General features: G+C 29.3%; 3 protein-coding genes across 3 annotated transcripts; all 3 read right to left on the reverse strand.

Annotated features, from left to right (window-relative positions):
* Positions 1 to 511: 511 nt before the first annotated feature.
* LOC124941500 (probable cinnamyl alcohol dehydrogenase 1) lies at positions 512 to 2,757 on the reverse strand. Its single transcript, XM_047481840.1, has 7 exons — positions 2,731 to 2,757; positions 2,402 to 2,504; positions 2,204 to 2,317; positions 1,898 to 2,128; positions 1,161 to 1,446; positions 942 to 1,092; positions 512 to 865 (listed from the first exon to the last, which is right to left on the reverse strand). The coding sequence occupies exons 2-7, from the start codon at positions 2,488 to 2,490 to the stop codon at positions 669 to 671; spliced, it is 1,068 nt and encodes a 355-aa protein (XP_047337796.1). The 5' UTR covers positions 2,491 to 2,504; positions 2,731 to 2,757; the 3' UTR covers positions 512 to 668.
* Positions 2,758 to 9,359: 6,602 nt separating this feature from the next.
* Positions 9,360 to 10,340, reverse strand: LOC124943845 (zinc finger BED domain-containing protein RICESLEEPER 2-like). The gene has a single exon (XM_047484305.1). It carries the CDS (start codon positions 10,338 to 10,340, stop codon positions 9,360 to 9,362), a length of 981 nt encoding a protein of 326 aa, XP_047340261.1.
* A 2,862-nt stretch (positions 10,341 to 13,202) lies between these two features.
* Positions 13,203 to 15,654, reverse strand: LOC124941781 (probable cinnamyl alcohol dehydrogenase 1). The gene is made up of 7 exons (XM_047482132.1): positions 15,625 to 15,654; positions 15,321 to 15,431; positions 14,490 to 14,603; positions 14,108 to 14,338; positions 13,744 to 14,029; positions 13,516 to 13,666; positions 13,203 to 13,444 (listed from the first exon to the last, which is right to left on the reverse strand). Exons 2-7 carry the CDS (start codon positions 15,410 to 15,412, stop codon positions 13,248 to 13,250), a joined length of 1,071 nt encoding a protein of 356 aa, XP_047338088.1. The 5' UTR covers positions 15,413 to 15,431; positions 15,625 to 15,654; the 3' UTR covers positions 13,203 to 13,247.
* Positions 15,655 to 24,394: the final 8,740 nt, after the last annotated feature.

Here is a 24,394-nt window from a genome sequence, read left to right on the forward strand (position 1 = left end):
TTTTTAATATTATTATAATTTTTTTAACACTATTATAATTTTTTTAATATTATTGTAAATTTTTTAAACATTATTATTAATTTATGTTATATAAAAAATATTATATAAATGAATTTATTTTATATAAATAAATTGTATAAATAAATTAAAATAATAAATTATATAAGAAGTTTAATTTATAAAATATACCTAAATTAAGTTTAAGGGTTAAATAAATTTTTTTTTTTTTTTTTGAGATTAGCTATAGTACAAATGCAAATATGAGTGTTTTGGAAAGAGAAAATAGGAAAATTCATTTTAAGTTTGGATTTTGGTATCGGTTGGAGGGGAAAAAATGATTTGAATATGAGTTTGGGGTTTGATTGGAGATGGTTTTATAAGGATAGTTTAAGTTAAATAATAGCCCAATTCAAAGTCCAAACTCTATTCACAGTTCAAAGTCTCTATTCAATAATTATTGTGCCATTCAAAATATGATTTTCATCTTCAACACGAGTTTCAGATTTCATCAATAAAGAAAAAGAGTATTTCATTACAAATATGAGAATAACTTAGTACATATTTCAACAAATTATTCAAACCATAAACAAAGAAAAGTAAGAAAATTCTCACTTTATTCCTTGTACATTTCAAAATATTAAATCATCTTTTACATCTTTTTCCCAAATCTACTTGAGAGAATTGGCGATATCAATGACAAACCTGTACTTAACATCCTTATTTATCATCCTTTCAATAGCTTCATTTGAATACTGAATAGGAACAATTTCAGTCTCTGGATAAATCTTATTAGTTGCACAAAACTCCAACATTTCCTGAGTTTCTTTTGTTCCTCCTGTTATACTTCCAGATATTGTCTTCATACCTGTTACCAACATTAGTAATACATATTATTAACACAAAAAAACAGTGGAAAAAACAGAAAGACAACCACAATATACCCATATTTAGACTTCCTGGATGAAATTTCACTTCACTAGGAAACCCAACAAGAACAAGAACACCAGCTGTTTTCAGCAACGATAGGTATTGGTCGAATGGTATATCACCCGAAGCAGTATTGATCAGAAAATCAAGCGAATTAGCAGTTGCCTGTCACACACATAGATTATTAGTTAATAGTTAATACCCATGTTTTTGTGATGAATTAAGAATCTTACATTCATTTGCTCTTCATCGGATGAAACTACGAATTTGTCTGCTCCTAGAAGATTCAAGGATTCTTCTTTCTTGGATATACTTGTGCTTAAAACGGTTACATTCAATCCAAAGGCCTTTCCAAACTTCACTGCCAAGTGTCCCAATCCTCCAAGGCCAATTACGCCAAGGGTCTTTCCAGGTTGGTTCATTTTATGTCGAATCATTGGAGAGTATACTGTTATTCCAGCACAAAGCAATGGAGCGGCTAGATGCGATGGATAATTCTCGGGTATTTTGAAGCAATATCTGTGTGTTTTAGAAAGAAAAAAAAAATGATTCATTTCCTAAAGCCATGAACTTCCACTTTCTTAGTGAGATTGAACCTGAGTTCTATTTTACTTTATCCATTCTCGGGTATTTTGAAGCAATATCTGTTTTTTTAAGAAACAAAAAACATGATTAATTTCCTAAAGCCATGAACTTCCACTTTCTTAGTGAGATTGAACCTGAGTTATTTTTTACTTTTTTTGACCCGTGTTTTTTCCTTTCACAGTCATGACACCGGTTTAATCATAGTGTTTTAGTGAGAACCGAACTTGAAACCTATGGTTTCTTAGATATCAGGACCTTTTGCCTAAGGATACCATCATTCAACTACAATCCTCTGCTCTATATATAAGTTTTGAAGTTGCGAACTATTTAAAAACAAAAACAACAAAACAATTGAAAACGAAACATTAAAATCCTTGAGGATTACCTTTCGTGAACAACAATGTAAGTTGAATATCCTCCCTTAGTAACAGAACCATCTCTATCAATCCCATCAAATGTAAGAGTTGTACCTTTAGAGCAATAAACTTCTAAACCATCATTACAATAATCACATTCTCTACATGAATCAACATAAGTTCCAACCGCAACTCTTTCCCCAACTTTGAAACGTTCCACACTCGAACCAATCTCCCTTACAATACCCACAATCTCATGTCTGTCCAATCAAAAGAAAACCAAACTGATCAATCAATGAAAAGAATTAAGGGTCAATTGACAAATAAGGACTCACCCAGGAACAATTGGATATTTTGTGAATCCAAGTTTGTTCCTTGTCCAGATAACATCGGCATAACAAACTCCACAATGGGTAATATCGAGAGAAACATCATCAGTGTTTATACTCCTGCAAGCATTGAACATGCACAAAACAGTAAAGAACTAGATTCAAATGTTTCAATTCAATCCCAATGAAGAAAGAAGGAGAAACCTGCGGCTGAATTTGAAAGGAGAGAGTAAACCAGAAGAATCTCTTGCTGCCCATCCAAGACAGTCCTCATTTGAAGTATTATCACCCATTTTCAGTTAATTATCTGTCAAATACAATTCTCTGTTAATGAATCGAACTGATAATAACATGATTTTGACCTAATTCGAAACTATTTTGTGGGTTCTGTAACAGGTTTGGCGATTAAGCATATACTAATGAATCAACATTGATGAAGAGATTGAAACTAATTCAATTACATGATCAAACTGAATATGATGATATGAGAAAAAACGAAAGATTGAATCTTTAGTCAAGATTATAGGATCTACCTTCAGAAAGATGCCAGATATGTTTTTGATGAAAATGCGCCGCCTTTTATATGGGTACTGGTCAGTGTATCATGATTTCTGTTTTTTTTTCTTGTGATGCTAATTTATAATGGTCAATAAGTTTGATTTTTTTATTTTTGTTATTTAGACGGTTGGGTTGGAATTTGGATAAAAAAATAACAAAAAATAAACATTATTTCATCTATTTTTATTAATAATTATTTAATTAAATAATCTCTCTTTTAAAAAAAATATTATATTATTATATATTAATATTTTAATTTTTTTTAACAAACACAGTTAAATCAACATTAATTTTATTTAAATAATTCCAAATTTATTTTACAAATCCTCTACCAATTAATATGATATTATAAATAATATTTAATTAGTAATTTAAATAATAAAATATATTAATGAAATAATACTAATTTCACATTATCTATGTTAGAGGTTTTTAGATGACTTAAGTTAACTATTAAATTAGTTCAAGTAATAGAATGATTTTTAATAAATTAAATAATATTTAATTAATAATTTAAATAATATATATATATATTAATAAAATAATACTAATTTCACATAGTTATTTGAATGGTTTATGGATTATTTAAACATTTTAATTTGAAGCAATTTTGGAAAAATATGAGTTTTTTTTTTATAAAAGGGTTGAAAGATATTATTATATAATAGTTTATATTTTTTTAATTAAAGGATATTTTAATATTTTGATTAATGTATTGAGTGATTTATTTAATATTGGATTATTTAAATTTTTTTATTAGTTTAATTTTTTTTATTTAATATAAAAATGTTATTTGTGTTTTTAGTTAGTTAAATTATTATAATATTTTATATTTAAATTTATAAAATTAAAATAAAAGTGATTTAATATTTTAATGAAAATATAATAGATGAGTTTTATTTTTGATAATAATTCTAAAAACAATATATCCAATGAGTTACAATAAAGTGATAGACCATTTATATTATTGATATTATATATATATATATATATATATATATATATATATATATATATATATATATATATATATATATATATATATATATATATATATATATATATATATATATATATATATATATATTTGCAGAATCTAAGGTACACATAGGAAAGGCTTGACTTGGGAAGGTAACATGTGAGATAATCAATGACTTCATGTGACATAATTGATGAATCATGTATCATGACTTATTTAAAAAAAATCTTCACTTTTTTATGAAGATGAAAATTTTAATTTAACATGAAAGTTATAAAAGAAAGGATCCCAACAATAATATTCAAGCAAGAAACATTAACATATTATGGAAACAAAAGTAATTGAAAGATTTGAGTATGTACAATTTTAGGTGATGCAACATAAGATAAAAACAAAATAACAATTTTATATTATTTTTATCAATCTTGATGCAAATCAAAACAACTAAATTTAAATATTAATAATATGACATATTTGTAATAATTAAAATTGAAGAAAAAAAATTAACAATTTATAACAATGAATGTTGAAGTATTGTAAGTGGAACAAACTAATCAAAATATATCGAAAAAATCTCTATCAAATATTCTAACTCTTTAATCGATGGTAAATAATAAACAACGTCAGAAAATGTTCTACCAAGTGATAAATAACCATCTACATATATAATAAAAAAAAAATTAAAAATGCAAAAAAAAAAAATAATAATAATAGGAAGATACATGTCTCCGATTGAAAAATCGGTTTCAATGTCTCAAACAGTTTCAGATCTAATAATTTCATTTCTTTTTATTATAAAGAAAATAACGGATCATCAACACAATGAAGAGAGAATTTGAGAGATTAACGTGTCACCACGTCACTACTAAAAAAAGATAAAGGGTGGGTAGAGGAGAAGAAAAATAAAATTTATTATTTTTTCAAAATTTAAAATACACCCAAATTCCATTCCCAAATCATTTCTCTTATTATATTAAACTATTGCATATTATAATTCCCTCCTTTATTAGGATATTTAATCTTATGATCAACTTAGACGATGTGAATCCAATGAAGGCTAGAAAGACTCCAATTCATCCTTGACTAGGGTTTCTCTTGATATTGTACTTAGATTAGACTATACTTAGACTTTACCCATTACGTCTTATTAACTTCTTAGCTGATCTATTTTCATATTGAAAGAAATAATGGATCGTCTACACTTCCTCTTGGGGGCATAAAGGAGTATTATACAAGTCCATGTTAGGGAGGTACGTATTTTCATGATGTCTCTTTTCCTTTTTTTATTTTATTACCTTGATCTCGCTCAGTTAATGGATTACACCCCCGACTCATTCCATGTTGTATGTCGTACCAAACTTATTTTTTTTTTTTTGTAATTTTGAATTCCCCAATTACTTCGAAATAAACAGAGTGATATATCTTTTATCTATGTTAAATCGATTTAGGATACTTATGTCAAGCTTGGATGTACAAAAAAAGAAGAAGATGGTTCTATGTTTACTTTATTTATCTTTCTTAAGGGTGAGAGATTGAGAAATGCAAGTGGTGGCTGGTTTGGTGATAGTTTGTGTTTTCATTTTTGATACCAAGGTATTTCAAATATGGGATAAGTCAAGAAAACAATGGTAGAACTATTCCTCCATTTTTTGTGTCTATTCACATGTTTTGTCTATTTTATTTGAATAAAATATTATCTTTGTTATTATAATATTGTTATGTAGAATTACATTATAGATGTGAATTTTGGTACACTTCAAACATGGATAAATTTCAAATTTGTTGATTTTTATATCATTGGCAAAGCTAATGATCTCACTAGCTTTGATGTCTAACTTAATGGTTATGAATATAGTGACTTGGAAACACACCTGGATTATTATTTCACTTGAATATTTGATGATGCACATATTTTTTACAATTAATATTAACATTTTATTTAGAAAACTTTTAAAAGAAGAAGCAATAAGTTTTTTTTAAGGAGAACTAGCATGACATCTCACAGTCATGGTCCCCGCTTAAACTCAAAGCGTTTTCAGATGTAATCGAACCCGCGACCTTTTAATCACTTAAGCCGAAAGAAGAAACAATAGATAACTGCTTCTAATAACATTATAAATAATTACATGTATCAATCTTCTTTATTTACAAACTACAAAATAATGAAGTAATTTGAACTTTTATATTTGATTTATCCTATAAGGACTTAAGTTATTGTCGATTATATATTTTTTAACAGTTTTTTCTTTCATGTTTTTCCAACAAAATTTAAACTCTTAAGAGAGTGTATATACTTTAACAATGCTGTCAAAAAAGTAATTTCTTCATATTTTTTTTTTATAATTTTAACATTATTTTTCTTCATGTTGATAAACTTTTTTAATGATATTGTCTTGAATATCATGTTGAAATTGTCAACAAAATGTAAGCCCATCCAATAAAGATGTGCTACAATATAAATAACAAAAGACTTGTATTTAAGTTTTATTAAATCATTCTTTTTATGTCTTTACAAATTTAAATATTTTTTTTTTGAATTTGATAATTTAAATGATATTATATTTGTTCAATAAAGATTCATTGAAACTCACACTATTATATACCTTCTTTAATTTGTACTAATTTTTCATTATTTTGACCTATATCTATATTGATGGTAAATTATCATAAGTCTAAATATATCTAATTATCATAAGTCTAAATAAACTCTACACGGGTTAATTAGAGTTTTTGAATTTGGTTTTGGGCTGGACCTATCTAAGAATTATTTAGATTTAATTACCTTAAAGTTTACCTTATAAATATGTTATTGTAATTATTTTATAGGTTAAGACATAATTCTAAATAGATAATGTTTGAGGCAAAAAAATTTGTATTTCTTCTTTATAGTGAAATTTAGTGGTGACTAAAGTGGACGCAGCTCATTTAAGTGAACCACTATAAATTTTTGTCTTCTTATATATATATATATTTTGCGTTTTTACCCATCGTTTTAAACATGTCAGATTTTAGGGATTGAAATCCTAACGATGGAGCAAATCGGAACCAGACATGAATTTGTGATTCTAGTTTTTGTCTTATTTTTGATGAGTGTAGGATCCAAATATATTTATTATGAGTCCTAATATATTTATTTTAAAATATGAAGTAATAAATAATAATATATATAGTTGTGTTCTAATATTAACCATAAATATTGAGTTGATTTATTATCATTGCAATGAGCTTCATTGACTTAGACTGAATCAATCTTCAAAGAAATTTTCAATATGCATAAATCTCCAATTAGAACACATATACTTATGTTTGTTTTCCCTATTAGGGAAAAACTCATAGAAGCTATAAATTAAGCTCAATTGTAGCTCATGCTTCACAATTTAATTCAGACAGTCTATATCTTAATTATGATTATATTCATTTTTTTCGAATTCAACATATGAAATTACATTCAATCCCTTCTAACCATATGTAGCCTTCAAGAGTAATTTCGTGAATGAAACAACAATTGAAAGCAAATAATTCCACACAAAGTCTAGGTCCAATAAAGTCAAAAGGCACATTTATATTTGATGAAAAAGAGAGTTAGAAGACTATAATATAAGAAGAGAATATGAATATCCATTGAATCCTATTTATCAATACCCAAATAGAGAAATCATGTGTGATTAGATCAGAAAGAAAATTGATTAATTTGATTGGGAAACATTAATTGATCTCAATCTCCAGTTCCGAAATTTGACAGTGCTATCATCTTGAAATTATATATATTGAAGATTTTTTTTACACGTTACTTTTCATTTATTGAATGATTTCTCTTCACCATTGTTATTTTTTGTTATTTTGTTTGTAAACGGCTATCCATTTCATGATATAACTGAACATATAATTAAAAAAAAGTAAGAAAATTGATTTTAGACAATTTTTAAATATTTATTTTGTTTAATTTAGAAAGTTAGTACAATTCCCATCTTACCTAATTCAACTTGCATTTTGAGTGAATAATTTGTTAGTTGTACATCGAAAATATTATTAGTAGTTTGACATATTTTATAATTTATGTTTCAAGATTATTACTTAGATTTTTAATTTGTGACTTTCGAAACTAACTTTATAAAACTATAAATAATGATAATTTTTGAATTCATACTATTTTATAACTTTCAAAATTTAAGACTTTGATTATCGTGTATGTTAAATTTAGTTTTTTTTGTTTTAAAATTTATTTATGGAGTGACGAGACTTTTATAGTGGATTATGTAACCATATTATTAATATGTGATTGTGATTATATAACACTTATTTTTACTTAAAAAAATGTTATATAAATGAATTATTGAGAAAACATATATGCTAATAAAAATCAAATAATAATTATATCTCATAAGTAAGCAGAACACATTTCTTTTATATATAATTTATTCTTTTCACATCCATAGTTTGGTGCAACTTTGCGGTTAAAGCGCAGGAATAGGAGGGAAACATTTTCTCGCACATATGCATTGAAAAATACCGTTACAATACGCGTTTGTATTGTTAACAGATTCAGCTAAACAATAATTTCTACAACTGTTGTCCGAAAAACACGCACCTTTAAAAGTAGCACTCTTGTTATAACAAAAAGCTGACATTACTCCGTCATTCTCTGTAAAAATAAATAGTTAAGAATGCTTTTATTATTAATTCTATCATAATTAATCTAATTAAATAAAATTATTAAACTTACGAGAAATGAGAATAACTAACACCAATGCAAGATTGAAGATTAATTTATACATGTTGTTTAAATAAAAATATGACAACTTAAATTTACTTGATAGAAAGAACTAGAGAGTATTTAAAGTAATTTAAAATACTAACAATTTGGAAAATATTTCAGTAAATCTGAGTAGATTTTTACAATCTAACAAGATTTCTAGAATAATTGTTAAAATAATAGATTATTCCAATATCTTTTCAGAGGTAAATCTGAGTAGATTTTTACAATCTAACAAGATTTCTAAAATAATCATTGAAAATTATAAAAGGTATATCTACTAGGGCTGAAAACGAGTCGAGTCGAGTCGAGCTCGAAAAAATTTCAACGGCTCGAACTCGAGCTCGAGCTCGATCGAGTATCAAAATTAAAGCTCGAGCTCGAACTCGAACTCAAAACAAGTACTCGAGCTCGACTCGAACTCGACTCGATTAGCTTGAATTTTACCGAGCTCAAGAGCTCGGCTCGAGCTCGACTCGATTAGTTCAATTTATAGCTCGAGCTCGAGCTCGAACTCGACTCGAAACATACAAAATTAAAACATATCAACTAAATAGTTTCATACTTTCAATATATCAAAAGATCACAACAAAATGAATAAACATATAGAATTATTCATTTCACCTAAAACATAAACATTACACATTAAAAATCAAATAGAACACACAACATTACACATTAAAACATTCAACTTAAAACATAACCATTCTAACTAAAAATATCTAAAATCCAAAGTCCAAACATACAATATATTAAATTAGTCCAACATAAAACAACCAAACTTACTTAATCAAAACTCCAAAGTTCCCAACATTCCAAAGTCCAAACTTACTTAATCCAAACTTCCAAAGTCCAAACTAAAAAATAACACCTTACAAAATTTCCAAATGGAATGAACGAGAAATCATTTCACAAGCATTTTCAGCAACATAGACATCATAAAGGCTAACAAGAGCATCTTTAACCTTACAAATATTTCTTTGGGCATCACCATGGGAATAAAGTTTTGGAAAACAAAACTCAACTGCTAACATTTTTTTGGTTGGATCTAGAACTGCAGCTAAAGCCATCAACAAATTGCACTCACCCCAATACTTGTCAAATTTTGTCTTCATTTTCAAAACCAATTCTTTAATAAAAGAATCCTCATCATTCACATGCCCATCCAAGGTAGATTTTATTTTTTGAACTTCTTGAAGAAACAAATTAGAAGTGGGATATTCACTACCTAAAATGATGTGTGTTGCTGTCCAAAATTCTTTTAACAGTGAGCAAATTTTCCGTGCCTTCTCCCAACCTTCTTCTGAAGGGCAACAATCATAGAAAGGATCGCGTTCATTGAACATTTTGAAAGCTTCTTTAAATTTGAGTGCACAACTTAACATCTCAAATGTAGAGTTCCATCTTGTTTTGCAATCACGAATCAATTTCTGATCTTTTAACTGCAATTGTTGCACACACTCAGCAAATTGTACACGCCTTGCCTCTGAGCGATTAACATATTCCACGCCTTCTCGAATATCACCAATTATATCTTCAATCACCCCTAATCCATCTTGAACACATAAGTTTAATATATGTGCACAACAACGCACATGGAATAGATTTCCATCACATGGCAATGTTCTAGACCTTCGAATGGTATCTTTCATATACCGAATAGCTACATCATTATTAGAAGCATTGTCAACAGTAATTGTTACAACTTTATTCTCAATACCCCACTCTTTCATACATTTGAAAATAACATCAGAAATCTGAAGACCCCCTCTTGGTGGTGGAATATTTGCAAAACTTAGAACCCTTTTTTGTAACTTCCAAGAAAAATCAATCCAATGGCCTGTAATAACCATGTATTCAATTTTTTGATTTTTTGATTTCCAACAATCAGTTGTCAAACTGATTGTATGAACACTTTCCAAAAGTTTTTTCAACTTATTTTTTTCAATCTAAAAAATCTTAACGCAATCTGCCTTGCATGTAACTCTACTATTTTTTTTCCATTCCGGCATCCCTCGTTTCATCATCAAATTAAATCCTTCCTCATCTAAAATGGTGAATGGATGTTCATGCATCATAACCCAATTAGCAGCTGCCTCTCTCATTTGTTCCATATCAAATTTTCCAGTATGTAAATAAGGGAGAGAATTTGAACCTGAGTCACTTGGCAAATAGTTTAGCTTCATTTGTCGTTCGGCTTCTCTCAAATTTATCTTCTTTTTTATGCAGTTTGTACTGTGTCGCAAAAGACTTGTTGTAGACCCTTTGCATATTGATAAAAAAGAAGAGCAATGCTTGCACTTTGCCTTTTTACTTCCATCCGCCACTGTAACAGATTCAAAATCATTCCAAACACTTGAAGTTTTTCTTTTTTTATTGATACGGAAACCTTCTTTCTCATGTTCTTCTGGATCTTGATTTTTTTGTGATTCTTCCCCAGCATGCGAAACAATTGTTTCATCTTGTTGAAGTTCATCACCAATTTCATTGCTCTCAATTTCATCTACAGCTGCTACACCATCTACGGACATAATTGATCTAAAAGCCACCAAAAAATTCATAATATATGATGAGTTAGAATTATATCATATGACAAGGACGTAATGCAAAAACATACTTTCTAACTGTAAATATAAACGAAGCAGCATGAGAGATTACCTGTTGAAAGACCGAATATCTGTAAAAGGAACCTCACGAATGGTGTAAAGATTCTTATCTGCGTAATATTAGAAAATTTCATTAAATGCAGTATTACAGACATTAAATGCAGTATTAAATGCAGTATTACAGTATTCATATTAGCAAGATTCCTAAATGCAGACATTAAATTGAAGATAACTCATACCAATTTCGTTCAACCTTTGATTTGGGACAGTATTACAGTATTACAGAAGTGGTCTTTAGGGATTTAGGTATTACAGAGTACAGACTTAAATGCAGTATTACAGTATTCATATTAGCAAGATTCCTAAATGCAAATATTAAATTGAAGAGAATCTAGTTCTTTGTTGACAGATCGAAAGTATAACATATCGAATCTATGCAAGATCGAAAGAGAATAAAGAAGAAATTGAAATGAAAATAAAAAAGGGGAAAACGATGAAAACCTTTCGGTGCTTTGCATTGAGCTCCTTGGTGACGTTTGCTTTCTCGTTTGATGAAAACCTAGTTCTTTGTTGGCGGCTGTCCGAATGAACTATGGAGGAGAAGAGGTTAGGGATTTTGGACTTTGGAGGAGAACTGGAGAAGAATGAAGAGGGAGGGTGCCCGTTAGGGATTTAGCCATTTAGGGTATAAATTTATATTTTATATTTTAATACTCATATTTTATATTTAATTAAAGTATTACAATTTTTTATATTATAAAAAGTAAATATAAAATATAAAATATAAAATATAAATTAAAAAATATATATAAAATATAAAATATAAATTAAATATAAAATATATTAATATAAATTATATATATTCGAGTAGCTCGTCGAGTACTCGAGCCGAGTATATAACTACTCGAACTCGGCTCGATTATATAACGAGTCGAGCTCGAGCATGCTCAAGCTCGAGTTTGACCGAGCTCGAGTCGAGCTTTGACCGAGCTACTTGCGAGCATCTCACGAGCAGCTCGTCTCATTTTCAGCCCTAATATCTACCATTCATAAAAGGTGTTTAAAGCAATTCATATTTAGAAAAAGAAAAAAATTTAAAGTTTTGACTTCCATATTAATCACTTAAGCTTATTTAATGTGTTATTTTTATTAAATACTCCTTCTTTAAATGATCAAATTCATTAACAAAAATATTTTGATACTATTTTCTTATATATTTTTTAAATTTAAAAAACTAATATGTATAATACTTTAACTTAATACCATCTAAATAAGAATTAAATATGTTTATATTTTTTAATATAGGAAAACAACCCAATCTCGAACTTTTAATATATTGATTAAATACCGCCTTTTACCACTAGAGTTATTATAATAATTTTTTTATAATATTAAAAAAAACATATATTAAAGATATTTTTAATTGAGGAATGATAGAGGCAACGAAAACAAGATTACGAATCTTACGTGACCTGCCACATGCGCAAGAGAGAAATTTTTTTTTGGTAGTATAAATACAATCTTAAACCCACCATCGAGATATGATGAAGTTAGTCTCAAGTGGGAGATTGTTGAGTTATGAAGCCTACACTTATAATAAACTCTACATTGTTAATTAGAGTTTATTGATTTTTCTTTTTGGTTTTGGGCTTGACCCTGTCCAAAGTTATTTATGTTTATTACCTGAATGTTTACCTTATAAATATGTGATTATTAAGGTTTACATTGGGAAGACAGAATTCTAGAGAGATAAAATTTGAGGCTCTTCTTCTTCAAAGTGAAATTTGGTGGTGGCTGAAGTGGACGTAGCTCAATTTGAGTGAACCACTATAAATCTGTGTTTTCTTGTGTTCTTCTTTTTTGCATTTTTACAGATTGTTTTAAGCTGGTCGAATTTAGGAGATACAAATCCTAACCGATGTAACAATCTCGCTGATCAATACTTTTTTTTTTTAATATTGATTTGCTCTTAACTTGTTTTTCAATTATAACCAAAATATCAAAATACGACTTTATTTAATTTTTAAATACAAAAACATTACAATTTATAATTAATAATTGCAAACTCAAATAACTTACATTTTTATCCAACAAGATTTATTTTTTCAAAACAACATAATAAAAATTTCAAATAACCCAACATGAAACAATATCTTACTTGAGAGAATTCTCAATATCAATCACAAACCGGTATTTGACATCCTTATTTATCATTCTTTCCAATGCTTCATTTGAATATTGAATAGGAACAATTTCAATTTCTGGGTAAATTTCGTTAGCAGCACAAAAATCCAACATTTCTTGCGTTTCTTTCGTTCCTCCAACCACACTTCCCGTTACGGTTTTCATTCCTGTAACCGATATTTAATTTTAATTCAAACCAACCAACAAAAATACTAAATAATTTAAATAAAAAACATACCCCCACTTAGAATTCCTGGATTAAATTTCACTTCACTAGGAAATCCAACAAGAACAAGAACACCAGATATCTTCAACATTAAAAGGTATTGATCGAACGATATATCACCCGAAGATGTATTTATAAGAAAATCGAGCGATTTCATAGTTGCCTGTCACATAATTTAATTCACATGTCACATAATTAGTTAACCCATGTATTTTTGTGTGTTTTTTTTATGAAACTTACATTCATTTGTTGTTGATCCGAAGAAACGACGAATTGATCTGCCCCAAGTAGATTCAAGGCTTCGTCTTTCTTGGAAAGACTTGTGCTAAAAACGGTCACATTAAGACCAAACGCCTTTCCAAATTTTACCGCCATGTGCCCCAATCCTCCAAGCCCGATCACTCCGAGGGATTTTCCAGGTTGATTCATTTTATGTCGAATCATTGGAGAATAAACCGTTATTCCAGCACAAAGCAAAGGAGCAGCTAGATGCGATGGATAATTCTCGGGTATTTTGAAGCAATATCTGTTACCACGAGAAAATGTCAATAAATTTATGAATATGTATTTAACTTATAAATTTTGATCAATATAATTATATAACCTTTCATGAACAACAATGTAACTAGAATATCCTCCCTTGGTAATGGTTCCATCTTTATCAATCCCATCAAATGTAAAGATTGCACCTTTCGAGCAATAAACTTCTAAATTATCGTTGCAATATTCGCAATCTCTACACGAATCGATGTATGTTCCAACCGCTACACGATCACCAACTTTGAAACGCTCCACACTCGAACCAACCTCCCTTACAATCCCCGCAATCTCATGTCTTTCCAAAATGAACAAATTAGAGTTATCAAAGTTGAACAAATTATTTGGATATATTAACTTCTTTAGTAATAGGAATTTAGTGTTTAGTAGTATAGATCAATGAAAAATAATTATTTTAAAAAGATATTCAAATGTTTGTACGAGATTACCCTGGCACAACAGGATAATTTGTGTTCCCGATTTTGTTCCTTGTCCAAGCTACATCGGCATAACATACACCACAATGAGTAATATCGAGCGAAACATCATCATTGTTTAAGCTCCTGCATTGAACACACGACACAAAATATACAAGATAAACCGATGTAAAAGCTCTATATGAATTTTTCGGTGAGAAACCTTCTTCAATCATGTATACCATACTTCAACGTATTCATTCCATTTATTTAAGATATATATTTGGTTTTAGCGTTTATTTTAATAAAGTAAAATAGATTTTTGTTTTCTTTAAAGAAACAAATATTTCAATTTTGTATCTATAATAATATAATTACTTGAAAATTAGGGTCGGACAATACTAGCTCCCTAAATTAAAAACAAAAACGGTTAGTTTTACTTAAAAAAAAATAAAATTACAATGAAAATAAAACCTTAAAAAAATTGATAGTTCCACCTACCTAATCTTTGGACAAGCCAATTGGATAGTTCAAGCAAGAAACCAATATTTCAATTGACTTAAAAAATTACCCATATTCTTGCTAACATATCAAGTTTCCCTTAACAAATCATATCGAATTAAAATTGATTTTTCCCCTAATTCGAATATTGATTTAGAAGAGATAATATTTTAAAAATTACTTTAATTATATATATATTAACAAATTTAATATCGTTCTTAGGTTTAAAATACAAATTCGTTGTTCAACTTCATCTTAACTTCAAGTATTTCCAAACAATATGCTCAAACACAGACAGCGATCGAGAAAACAGATCGAAATAAAGAAAACAGATCGAAATAAAGCAAAAGAATCGGGAAGAACCTGCGGCTGAATTTGAAAGGAGAGAGATGACCAGAAGAATCTCTAGCTGCCCATCCGAGACAATTCTCATTTGAACTATTATTATCACTCATATTTATCTGTGCTCTGTTTCTGTTAAAACAAAAACGAAGATCGTGTTTGATTCTATTAAAAACATCTTAAGTTAAAACGGAAAACAAGTGCCGAACAATCATGTTAACTTATAACAGAAAATAAACTCGTGTTTAAATGAATATCACACCCAAATTGAAAGAAAAAATAAACAAGATTGCCTATGTTCTTTAGCTAAAGTTATGGAATTTACCTTGAGAAAAAATCCAACAGTCAGAGAAGCTGATGATATACGATTTGATGAAAAATCTGCTATTTATAAATAAAAATAGTAACAAGATATTTTTATAGGACAGAAAATGCCAAACTTTGTCATTAATAATTCAATATATTGACTTAACTGTCCCATTCTCCTCATTATTATCAATTTATTTAAATGTGATTTTTCTTTATAAATAAATTTATTTTTCTTTATTCCATAATTTATACTAAATTAACATTTAAAACAAGTATTTTTAAATTCTTATTGTAACAAAAATTAACTTGAAACTGAATTACTTCGGATGATAATGTACAAACTACACATTCAAATTTATGACTCACTCTACCGTATACTGCGAAGACACATATTTATAATGGTTCACTCAAACACTTAATCTTTTGATTTGTTTCATTTTCAACCAAAGTCTTTTTCTTTTTGAAAATAACAAATATTTTAGACTTGTGCTTTATAAAGTAACTCATACTTTTCTTGTCCATTTATCTATAAACGTCACGTAATGGTGTGATTCGCCAATAGAAGAAATATGCGCAGGTCCCCAAACATATGTGTGTACCAACTCTAGCCTTTTTTCTTGAGTTCCTTCCCAATTTTTAAGAAACTCACACGCTTCCATTCTCTAAGAATGCAGTTTTTACATAACTAATGTTCAACAAACTTCAGTTTTGGAATCTGACTATTCTTTAAAATAATTTCCATCCATTTTTCGCTCAAATGGCCTAACCCGCAATGCCATAAAACACTGTTCTTTGAGTCATCAACAATATCAGCAATTGTGTCTCTATATATTGAAGTCGTGTATAACGAGTTAGGATTTGGATCCCTCAAATCTGACCTACTAGAAACGATGTGTAGAAATGCAAGAAAAAATAAGAACATAAGAAGACACATATTTATAGTGGTTCACTCAAATGAGCTACGTCTACTTCAGCCATCACCAGATTTCACTATGAAGAAAAAGAATGAATACAAAGTTTTTGTCTCACACTTTATCTCTCTAAAATTATGTCTTACTTGTGCAAACTCTTAATAATAACATATTTATTGGGTAAATATTTAGGTAATAAAACCTAAATAACTCTTGGTTAGGCCCAAGCCCAAACCCAAATACAAATCCAATAAACTTTAATTAATATTTGTAGAGTTTATTATAAGTGTAGACTCCATAAGTCAACATAATGTTCTAGTTTTGTGACCTCGAATAACAACTATTGCTCCTTTAGTCACCTTCAACGCATCGTTTCGTCTATAACTAAAATGTGGCCCTTGTACTCTTAGAGAAAATAAGAGGTGAATATCCACAGTTTCCTTGAGAGGTCATGGGTTCGAGTCTATCAGGCGACAAGTTTTGCGACTGGTTAAATGATTAGAGACACAATTGCTGATATTGTTTATGAATCAAATAACAATGAGTTATGCATTGTAGGTTAGGCCATATGAGCGAAAAATGGATGAAAATTCTTTTAAAAAATGGATAGATTTCAGAACTAAAGTCTGTTGAACATTAGTTATGTAAAAATTACATTCTTAGAAAATAAAAATGTGTGAGTTTCTTAAAAAATGGGAAAGAGCTCAAGAAAAAAAGTTTGTATACACTGATGTTTGGAGACCTGCACCTGTTTTTTCTATTGGCGAATCACACTAATAAGTGACGTTTATAGATGATTAGAAAAAAGTATGAGTTAATTTATGAAGCACAAATATGAAGTATTTGTTATTTTCAAGAAGCGAAATACTTTGGTTGAAAATGAAACAAATTAGAACTATTTTGAGTTTGACTGTGAAAGAAAAATTTCATCTTCAACAAATGGATGTCAAAACTTCTTTTCTTCGCGGTGATTTGGATGAAGAGATTTACATGCGAAAACCATAAGACTTTGAAATCAAAGGAAAAGATGAGCTTATGTGTAAACTTTAGAAGAACCTGTATGGTTTGAAATAGGCTCCAAGGTAATGGTACAAAAAGTTTGATAGGTTCATAAAAAGTAACAATTTTGAGGAGTGAAGTTGATCATTGTTGGTATATCAAGAGGTTTGATAAATCGTACATTATTCTGCTCCTCTATGTTGATGACATGTTGATTACTGGAACAAACTTGTACGAGATTAATCAACTAAAAAAAGAGTTGTTTGAGAAGTTTACAATGAAAGATTTGGGTCCTACAAAATAAATTTTTGGGATGAGAATCTTCAGAGATAAAGATGTTTTTAAATTTTCACAAGAAGAATATGTGAAGAAAGTTCTCAACAAGTTTAACTTGTACGATGCAAAATTAGTTACTACCCCCTTAGCTAGTCATTTTAGACTATCTAAAGATCAATCGTCTTCAATAGAGGATGCGAACAATTACATAGACACCGTTCCGTAAACCTATGTCATTGGTTGTATTATGTATGCGATAGTTTGCACACGACCAGCCATAACATATGTAGTGGGAGTTGTTAACAAATTAATGAGAAATCTGGGTAGACAACATTGGGAAGAAGTAAAGTTGATACTACGATACTTAAAGAGGAAGTATGGGTCTCACTTTGTGTTTTCAAAAGTCTAATATGGATTTGGAAGGATATGTTAATACTGATAATGGTGGTGATATTGATAGTACGAAGAGTACAACATGTTACATTTATACTCTAAGAGGTACTACAATCAATTGAGTTTCAAAATTGTAGAAGATTTTTCTCTTTTTAGTCGCGAGGTAGAGTATGTTGTTGTGACTAGGTCTAAGCTTGGCTCGAACTTAGTTTGACTAAGCTCGGGTCGAGTTCGAGTAGCTCAATTATAAATTGAGCTCGAGCATTATATTTGTTGTTTGAGGAGCTCATTATATATATATACATATATATATATATATATAATACGCCAAACCCATCTGTCTCCTTCCTCCATCTTTTAGATTCTTTCTCCATCAAATAGACTTTGAAGTATTTATTTTTTGGATTATACTATTAACGGAGCAGCTTGTTTATTGCCTTCACTATTTTATATTTTGAATCCCGTAAAATTTGAAGATCACAAGATCACTATGTGGCTAGTGCATCGTATTTCCAAACTTTTAATATTTGTGATGAATATCTTCTAAATATTCAATTTCGTTTGTAATTTCTAAATGAGATGTTTGTAATTGAATGATCATCTTTAAATTTTATGATGATATTTATATTTTTTATTAATTAATAATGTTGTGATTATATATGTGTAGTTTGTGAAATATATATTATATTTTAAATATTATTTAGTGATAAATATAATTTTAATTAATAAAATTTAATTTTCGAGTTTTCGAGTAGCTCGAATTATAATCGAGCCGAGTTCGAGTATAAATTTTGGTACTCGATCGAGTTCGAGTATTTACAATGCAATTTGAGTACTCGACTCGACTCAACTCGTTTACACCCCTAGATGTGATAGAGGATGCTAAGGAGATGATGTGGTTACAACCATATTTGCAAGAATTGGGTCAAGACTACGAGAAAAGTGTGTTGCGATAGCCAAAGTGCTATTCATTTGGCAAAGAATCCGGTTGATCATGGTAGGACGAAACATATACATGTTTGTTATCATTTCATCCGACTAGCTATAGAAGATGGAGTGTTAGTTCTTGACAAGATTCTCGGGAGTGAGAATCTAGCTGATATGTTGACAAAAGCTGCGACAAATGAAAAACTGAAGTTGTGTGCAAAATCAGTTAGGGTGTGTTTGATGAGGGGGAATTGGAATTGGAATTGGAATTGACATTGAAATTTTAATTCCAATTCCATGAGAATTGACATTGAATTACAATTCAATTCCTATGTTTGGAAAATTAGAGAATTGTAATTTAATTCCAATTCCTATGTTTGGGAAAATGATAGAATTGTAATTCAATTCTAATTCATATGTTTGTAAAATAAAATATCGGTTCAAAATATTAACTTTTTAATTATGTTTTTACGTTTTTGGCACGTTTAACCATAGTTTTAAAATACGCGGTCGAACCGGCGGTTCAACCGGTCCGACCGCTAACCGGTTAGATGAACGATCCGGTTTTTAACTACAATACCGTTACCTTACGAACCGGTCAAAATCCGGTCAGACCGGACGGTTCGACTGAAAATCCAAACCGGAATTTTCCGGTTCGAAAGGTTATCTTCTACCTGCGATGCGGTTCTCTTTCTTCACTCTATGATTGTGGGTGCTCCAGTCCGTTCCAAACAAACAGGGCACCATCCTCCCAAGACTACGATCGTACCAGTTCTGGTCCGATTGGTTCCAAACCTGGCGGCAAGTGAGAACTCCGATCAAATATTAAAAATGGATTCGGCCGGTCTGTGACAGTTCCAAGCAAAGATAACTAGTGAGAGAGAAAAATGAAAGATGTATAAAAACATACAAAATTATAAATATTAATAATAAATAAATTTAAAGTAAAAATATATTAAATTATGTTGTCAGTTGTCCTTTCTCTTTCCCTAGTTGTCAATCAATCTATAATTAATGCATAACATTTTTTTTCCTTTTTCATCCTTATCATATTTCTTTTTTCACATAATTAGACCATTAATGTCTTAATATAATAAAAAAATAGAAAACGTTCCGACCACCGGTCGGACCGGTAAAACCGCTCAAACCGGTATTCGTTTAAGAATCCGAAACATAAACCGGAACGGTTTTCAAAAGCTTGCGTTTAACATGTTTTTCACACGATAAACATGTTTTTTTTTTACAGTTTTCATACGTTTTAACACATTTTTCACGTTTTCACACGTTTTCACACGTTTTAACACGATTTCACACATTTTTACAAGTTTAACACGTTTTTCACATGTTTTCACACGTTTTCACGTTTTTCACACGTTTTAACAAGTTTAACACGTTTTTCACGTTTTTCACACATCTTAACAAGTTTAACACGTTTTTCACGTTTTTGGCACGTTTTTAACATGTTTAATACGTTTTTTACAAGTTTAATATGTTTTTCACGTTTTTCACACGTTTAACACGTTTTTGGCATATCTAAGACGTTTTACATATTTTTGACACGTTTAACACGTTTTCACGTTTTGGCACATTTAACACGCTTTTTACACGTTTAACACGTTTTCACACGTTTTTCACACATACAACATGTTTTTCACGTTTTTGGCACGCTCAACACATTTTTGACATGTCTAACACGTTTTTCACAAGTTTTACATTTTTTCACAAGTTCTTCACGTTTTTCACATGTTTTCACACGTTTTTCACGTTTTTCACACGTTTTAACAAGTTTAACACGTTTTTCACGTTTTCACAAGTTTTTCACGTTTTCACACGTTTTTCACACATCTTAACAAGTTTAACACGATTTTCATGTTTTTGGCACGTTTTTAACATGTTTAATACGTTTTTAACAAGTTTAACATGTTTTTCACGTTTTCACATGTTTTTCACACATTTAACATGTTTTCACGTTTTTGGCACGTTAAACAAAATTTTGGCATGTCTAACACGTTTTTCACAAGTTTTACATATTTTCACAAGTTTTTCACGTTTTTCACATGTTTTTCATGTTTTTCACATGTTTTAACAAGTTTAACACGTTTTTCACGTTTACACAAGTTTTTCACGTTTTTCACACATTTTTCACACATCTTAACAAGTTTAACACGTTTTTCATATTTTTGGTACGTTTTTAACATGTTTAATACGTTTTTCACAGGTTTAACATGTTTTTCACACGTTTAACACGTTTTTGGCATATCTAACACGTTTTACATATTTTTGATACGTTTAACACGTTTTTTCACGTTTTGGCACATTTAACACGTTTTCACACGTTTAACACGTTTTCAAACGTTTTTCATACATGTAACATGTTTGTCACGTTTTGGCACGTTAAACACATTCTTGGCATGTCTAACACGTTTTTCACAAGTTTTTAATACATTGAACATGTTTTTCACATGTTTTGATAGGTTTAAAACGTGTTAAACATGTCAAAAATATTAAAACGTGTTAAACGTATAAAAAATGTGTTAAACGTGCTAAATAAGTGAAAAACTTGTTAAAATTGCCAAAACATGAAAACCGTGTTAAAAACGTGTTAAAAATGTGTCAAACTTTTCAAAAACGTAAAAAACATGTGAAACGTGTCAATAACGTATTGAACGTGTTTAATGTGTTAAAAACGTTTTAAACATGTTAAAAACATTTTAAACGTGTTAGAAACATGAAAATGTATCAAAAACGTGTTAAACGTTCCATAAATGTGAAAAACTTGTTAAACGTGCCAAAACGTGAAAAATGTGTTAAACGTGTCAAAAATGAGGTAAATGTGTCAAAAACGTAAAAAAAAATGTGTTAAAGGTGTCAAAAACGTAAAAACGTGTCAAAAACGTTAAAAAACGTGTTAAATGGTCAAAAACGTGAAAACATGTTAAACGTGTCAAAATGAGGTAAATGTGTCAAAATGTGTTAAACATGTCAAGGACGTGAAAAACGTGTTAAATGTGTCAAAAATGTGTTAAACGTGCCAAAAACGTGTTAAACGTGTCAAAAATGTGTTAAACGTGTTAAAACGTGAAAATCATGTTAAACGTGTGAAAAACGTGTTAAACGTGTCAAGGACGTGTTAAACATGTCAAGGATGTGAAAAACGTGTTAAATGTGTCAAAAACGTGTTAAACATGTCAAGGACGTGGAAAACGTGTTAAATGTATCAAAACGTGTTAAATGTATCAAAACGTGTTAAACGTGCCAAAAACGTGTTAAATGTGTAAAAAACGTGTTAAACGTATTAAAAACGTGTCAAAACGTGTTAAACGTATTAAAAAATGAAAAATATGTTAAACGTGTCAAAAACGTGTTAAACGTGTCAAAAACGTGTTAAACGTGTCAAGGACGTGTTAAACGTGTCAAGGACGTGAAAAACAAGTTAAACGTGTCAAAAAGGTGTTAAACGTGTCAAAGATGTGAAAAACGTGTTAAATGTGTCAAAACGTGTTAAACATGTCAAAAACGTGTTAAACGTGCCAAAAACGTGTTAAACGTGTTAAAAACGTGAAAATCATGATAAACTTATTAAAAACGTGTTAAACGTGTCAAGGACGTGTTAAACGTGTAAAAGACGTGAAAACGTTAAATGTGTCAAAAACGTGTTAAGCGTGTTAAGGACGTGAAAAACGTGTTAAACGTGCCAAAAACGTATTAAACGTGTCAAAAACGTGTTAAACATGTTAAAAACGTGAAAATCATGTTAAACGTGTTAAACCTGTTAAATGTGTCAAGGACGTGTTAAACGTGTCAAAGACGTGAAAAACGTGTTAAATGTGTCAAAAACGTTTTAAACGTGTCAAGAACGTGAAAAACGTGTTAAGTGTGTCAAAACGTGTTAAACGTATCAAAACCGTGTTAAACGTGCCAAAAACGTGTTAAACGTGTTAAACGTGTTAAAAACGTGAAAATCATGTTAAACGTGTCAAAAACGTGTTAAACATGTAAATGACGTAAAAACGTGTTAAATGTGTCAAAACGTGTTAAACGTGCTAAAATATGAAAATATGTTAAACGTGTTAAAAACGTGTTAAACGTGTATAATGTGTGAAAAATGTGTTAAAAATGTCAAAAACATGAAAAACGTGTTAATTTGGAATTACAATTCCGACCTAAATAGGGTAAGACATAATTCTAAATAGATAATATTTGAGGTAAAAAACTCTGAATTTTTCTTCTTCATAGTGAAATCTAGTGATGACTGAAGTGGACGTAGCTCATTTAAGCGAACTACTATAAATTTTTGTCTTCTTATATTATTCATTTTCTTGCGTTTTTACCAATTGTTTTAAACATGTCAAATTTGAGGGATTCAAATCCTAACAATGGAACAAATTGGAACCAGACATGAATTTGTGATTCTAATTTTTTTCTTATTTTTGATGAGTGTAGGTTCCAAACATATTTATCATGAGTCCTAATATATTTATTTTAAAATATGAATTAATAAATAATAATATATATAGTTATGTTCTAAATTTCTAATATTAACCTAAAATTATTGAATTGATTTATGATCATTGCAATGAACTTCATTGACCTAGGAGGACTTTTGTGGATCCTCACAATTGTGGAGTTATCTTCAACGACCAACAATTTAGGTTGTTGAAAAAATAGGCTATTAATACAAATGATATTAATAACAGGCTCCAACATAGTCAAGCATACCACCTTAATTTATTAAAAGGTCAAATTCTCAAAAATACTATTTTACAAGACCCTTTTCAAACATTTGCTAAACAACCATTGAGTGCACATTTGAAACTCTTAGAGCACTAACTAAATAACCTAAACACATTGTTAAGTTTCGGGTATGTTTGTAATTATTCGTGTTTTTATATTATTGTTATTGGTAGACTCAAACGACTCTCATAATATTGTACGGAATTTTTTAAAATTAATATTTAAAAAAAAAATAATTCTTAAAGGTCGTAATCTCCTTCAAAAATATTTATTGCAATGGTTCTTTTTCGAGATTTTTCATAAATTTTATCATTAGTTGATCTGAAAATTTTGTCGATGAAGTTTTCTTTTATGTCTTTTGTCCCAAACATGATTAAAACCAATTCTGATATATTTATTTGATAACTTTTATGAACTTTTTTAGATTAAGTATATTAAAAAACATAATTTTTGTGTACTTAGAGCATCAGCAGCGCAAATGACTTCTGCCCTCTTATTTTGTCAAATTAATGTTCCACCTCAGCATAAAGCGGGCACATATTATAA

The sequence above is a fragment of the Impatiens glandulifera genome, chromosome 6 (genome assembly GCF_907164915.1).
Source record: "Impatiens glandulifera chromosome 6, dImpGla2.1, whole genome shotgun sequence".
NCBI classification, from domain to species: Eukaryota; Viridiplantae; Streptophyta; class Magnoliopsida; order Ericales; family Balsaminaceae; genus Impatiens; species Impatiens glandulifera.

Coding starts and splice junctions, on each gene's coding strand:
- LOC124943845 (XM_047484305.1), bottom strand. CDS start 10,340: ATGGTTATTACAGGCCATTGGATTGATTTTTCTTGGAAGTTACAAAAA.
- LOC124941781 (XM_047482132.1), bottom strand. CDS start 15,412: ATGAGTGATAATAATAGTTCAAATGAGAATTGTCTCGGATGGGCAGCT. Junction 14,339..14,489: donor AATTATCCTGTTGTGCCAGG/GTAATCTCGTAC, acceptor CATTTTGGAAAG/ACATGAGATTGCGGGGATTG. Junction 14,030..14,107: donor TACATTGTTGTTCATGAAAG/GTTATATAATTA, acceptor TCGTGGTAACAG/ATATTGCTTCAAAATACCCG.
- LOC124941500 (XM_047481840.1), bottom strand. CDS start 2,490: ATGGGTGATAATACTTCAAATGAGGACTGTCTTGGATGGGCAGCAAGA. Junction 2,318..2,401: donor CCTTTCAAATTCAGCCGCAG/GTTTCTCCTTCT, acceptor CAATGCTTGCAG/GAGTATAAACACTGATGATG. Junction 1,093..1,160: donor CCGATGAAGAGCAAATGAAT/GTAAGATTCTTA, acceptor TGTGTGTGACAG/GCAACTGCTAATTCGCTTGA.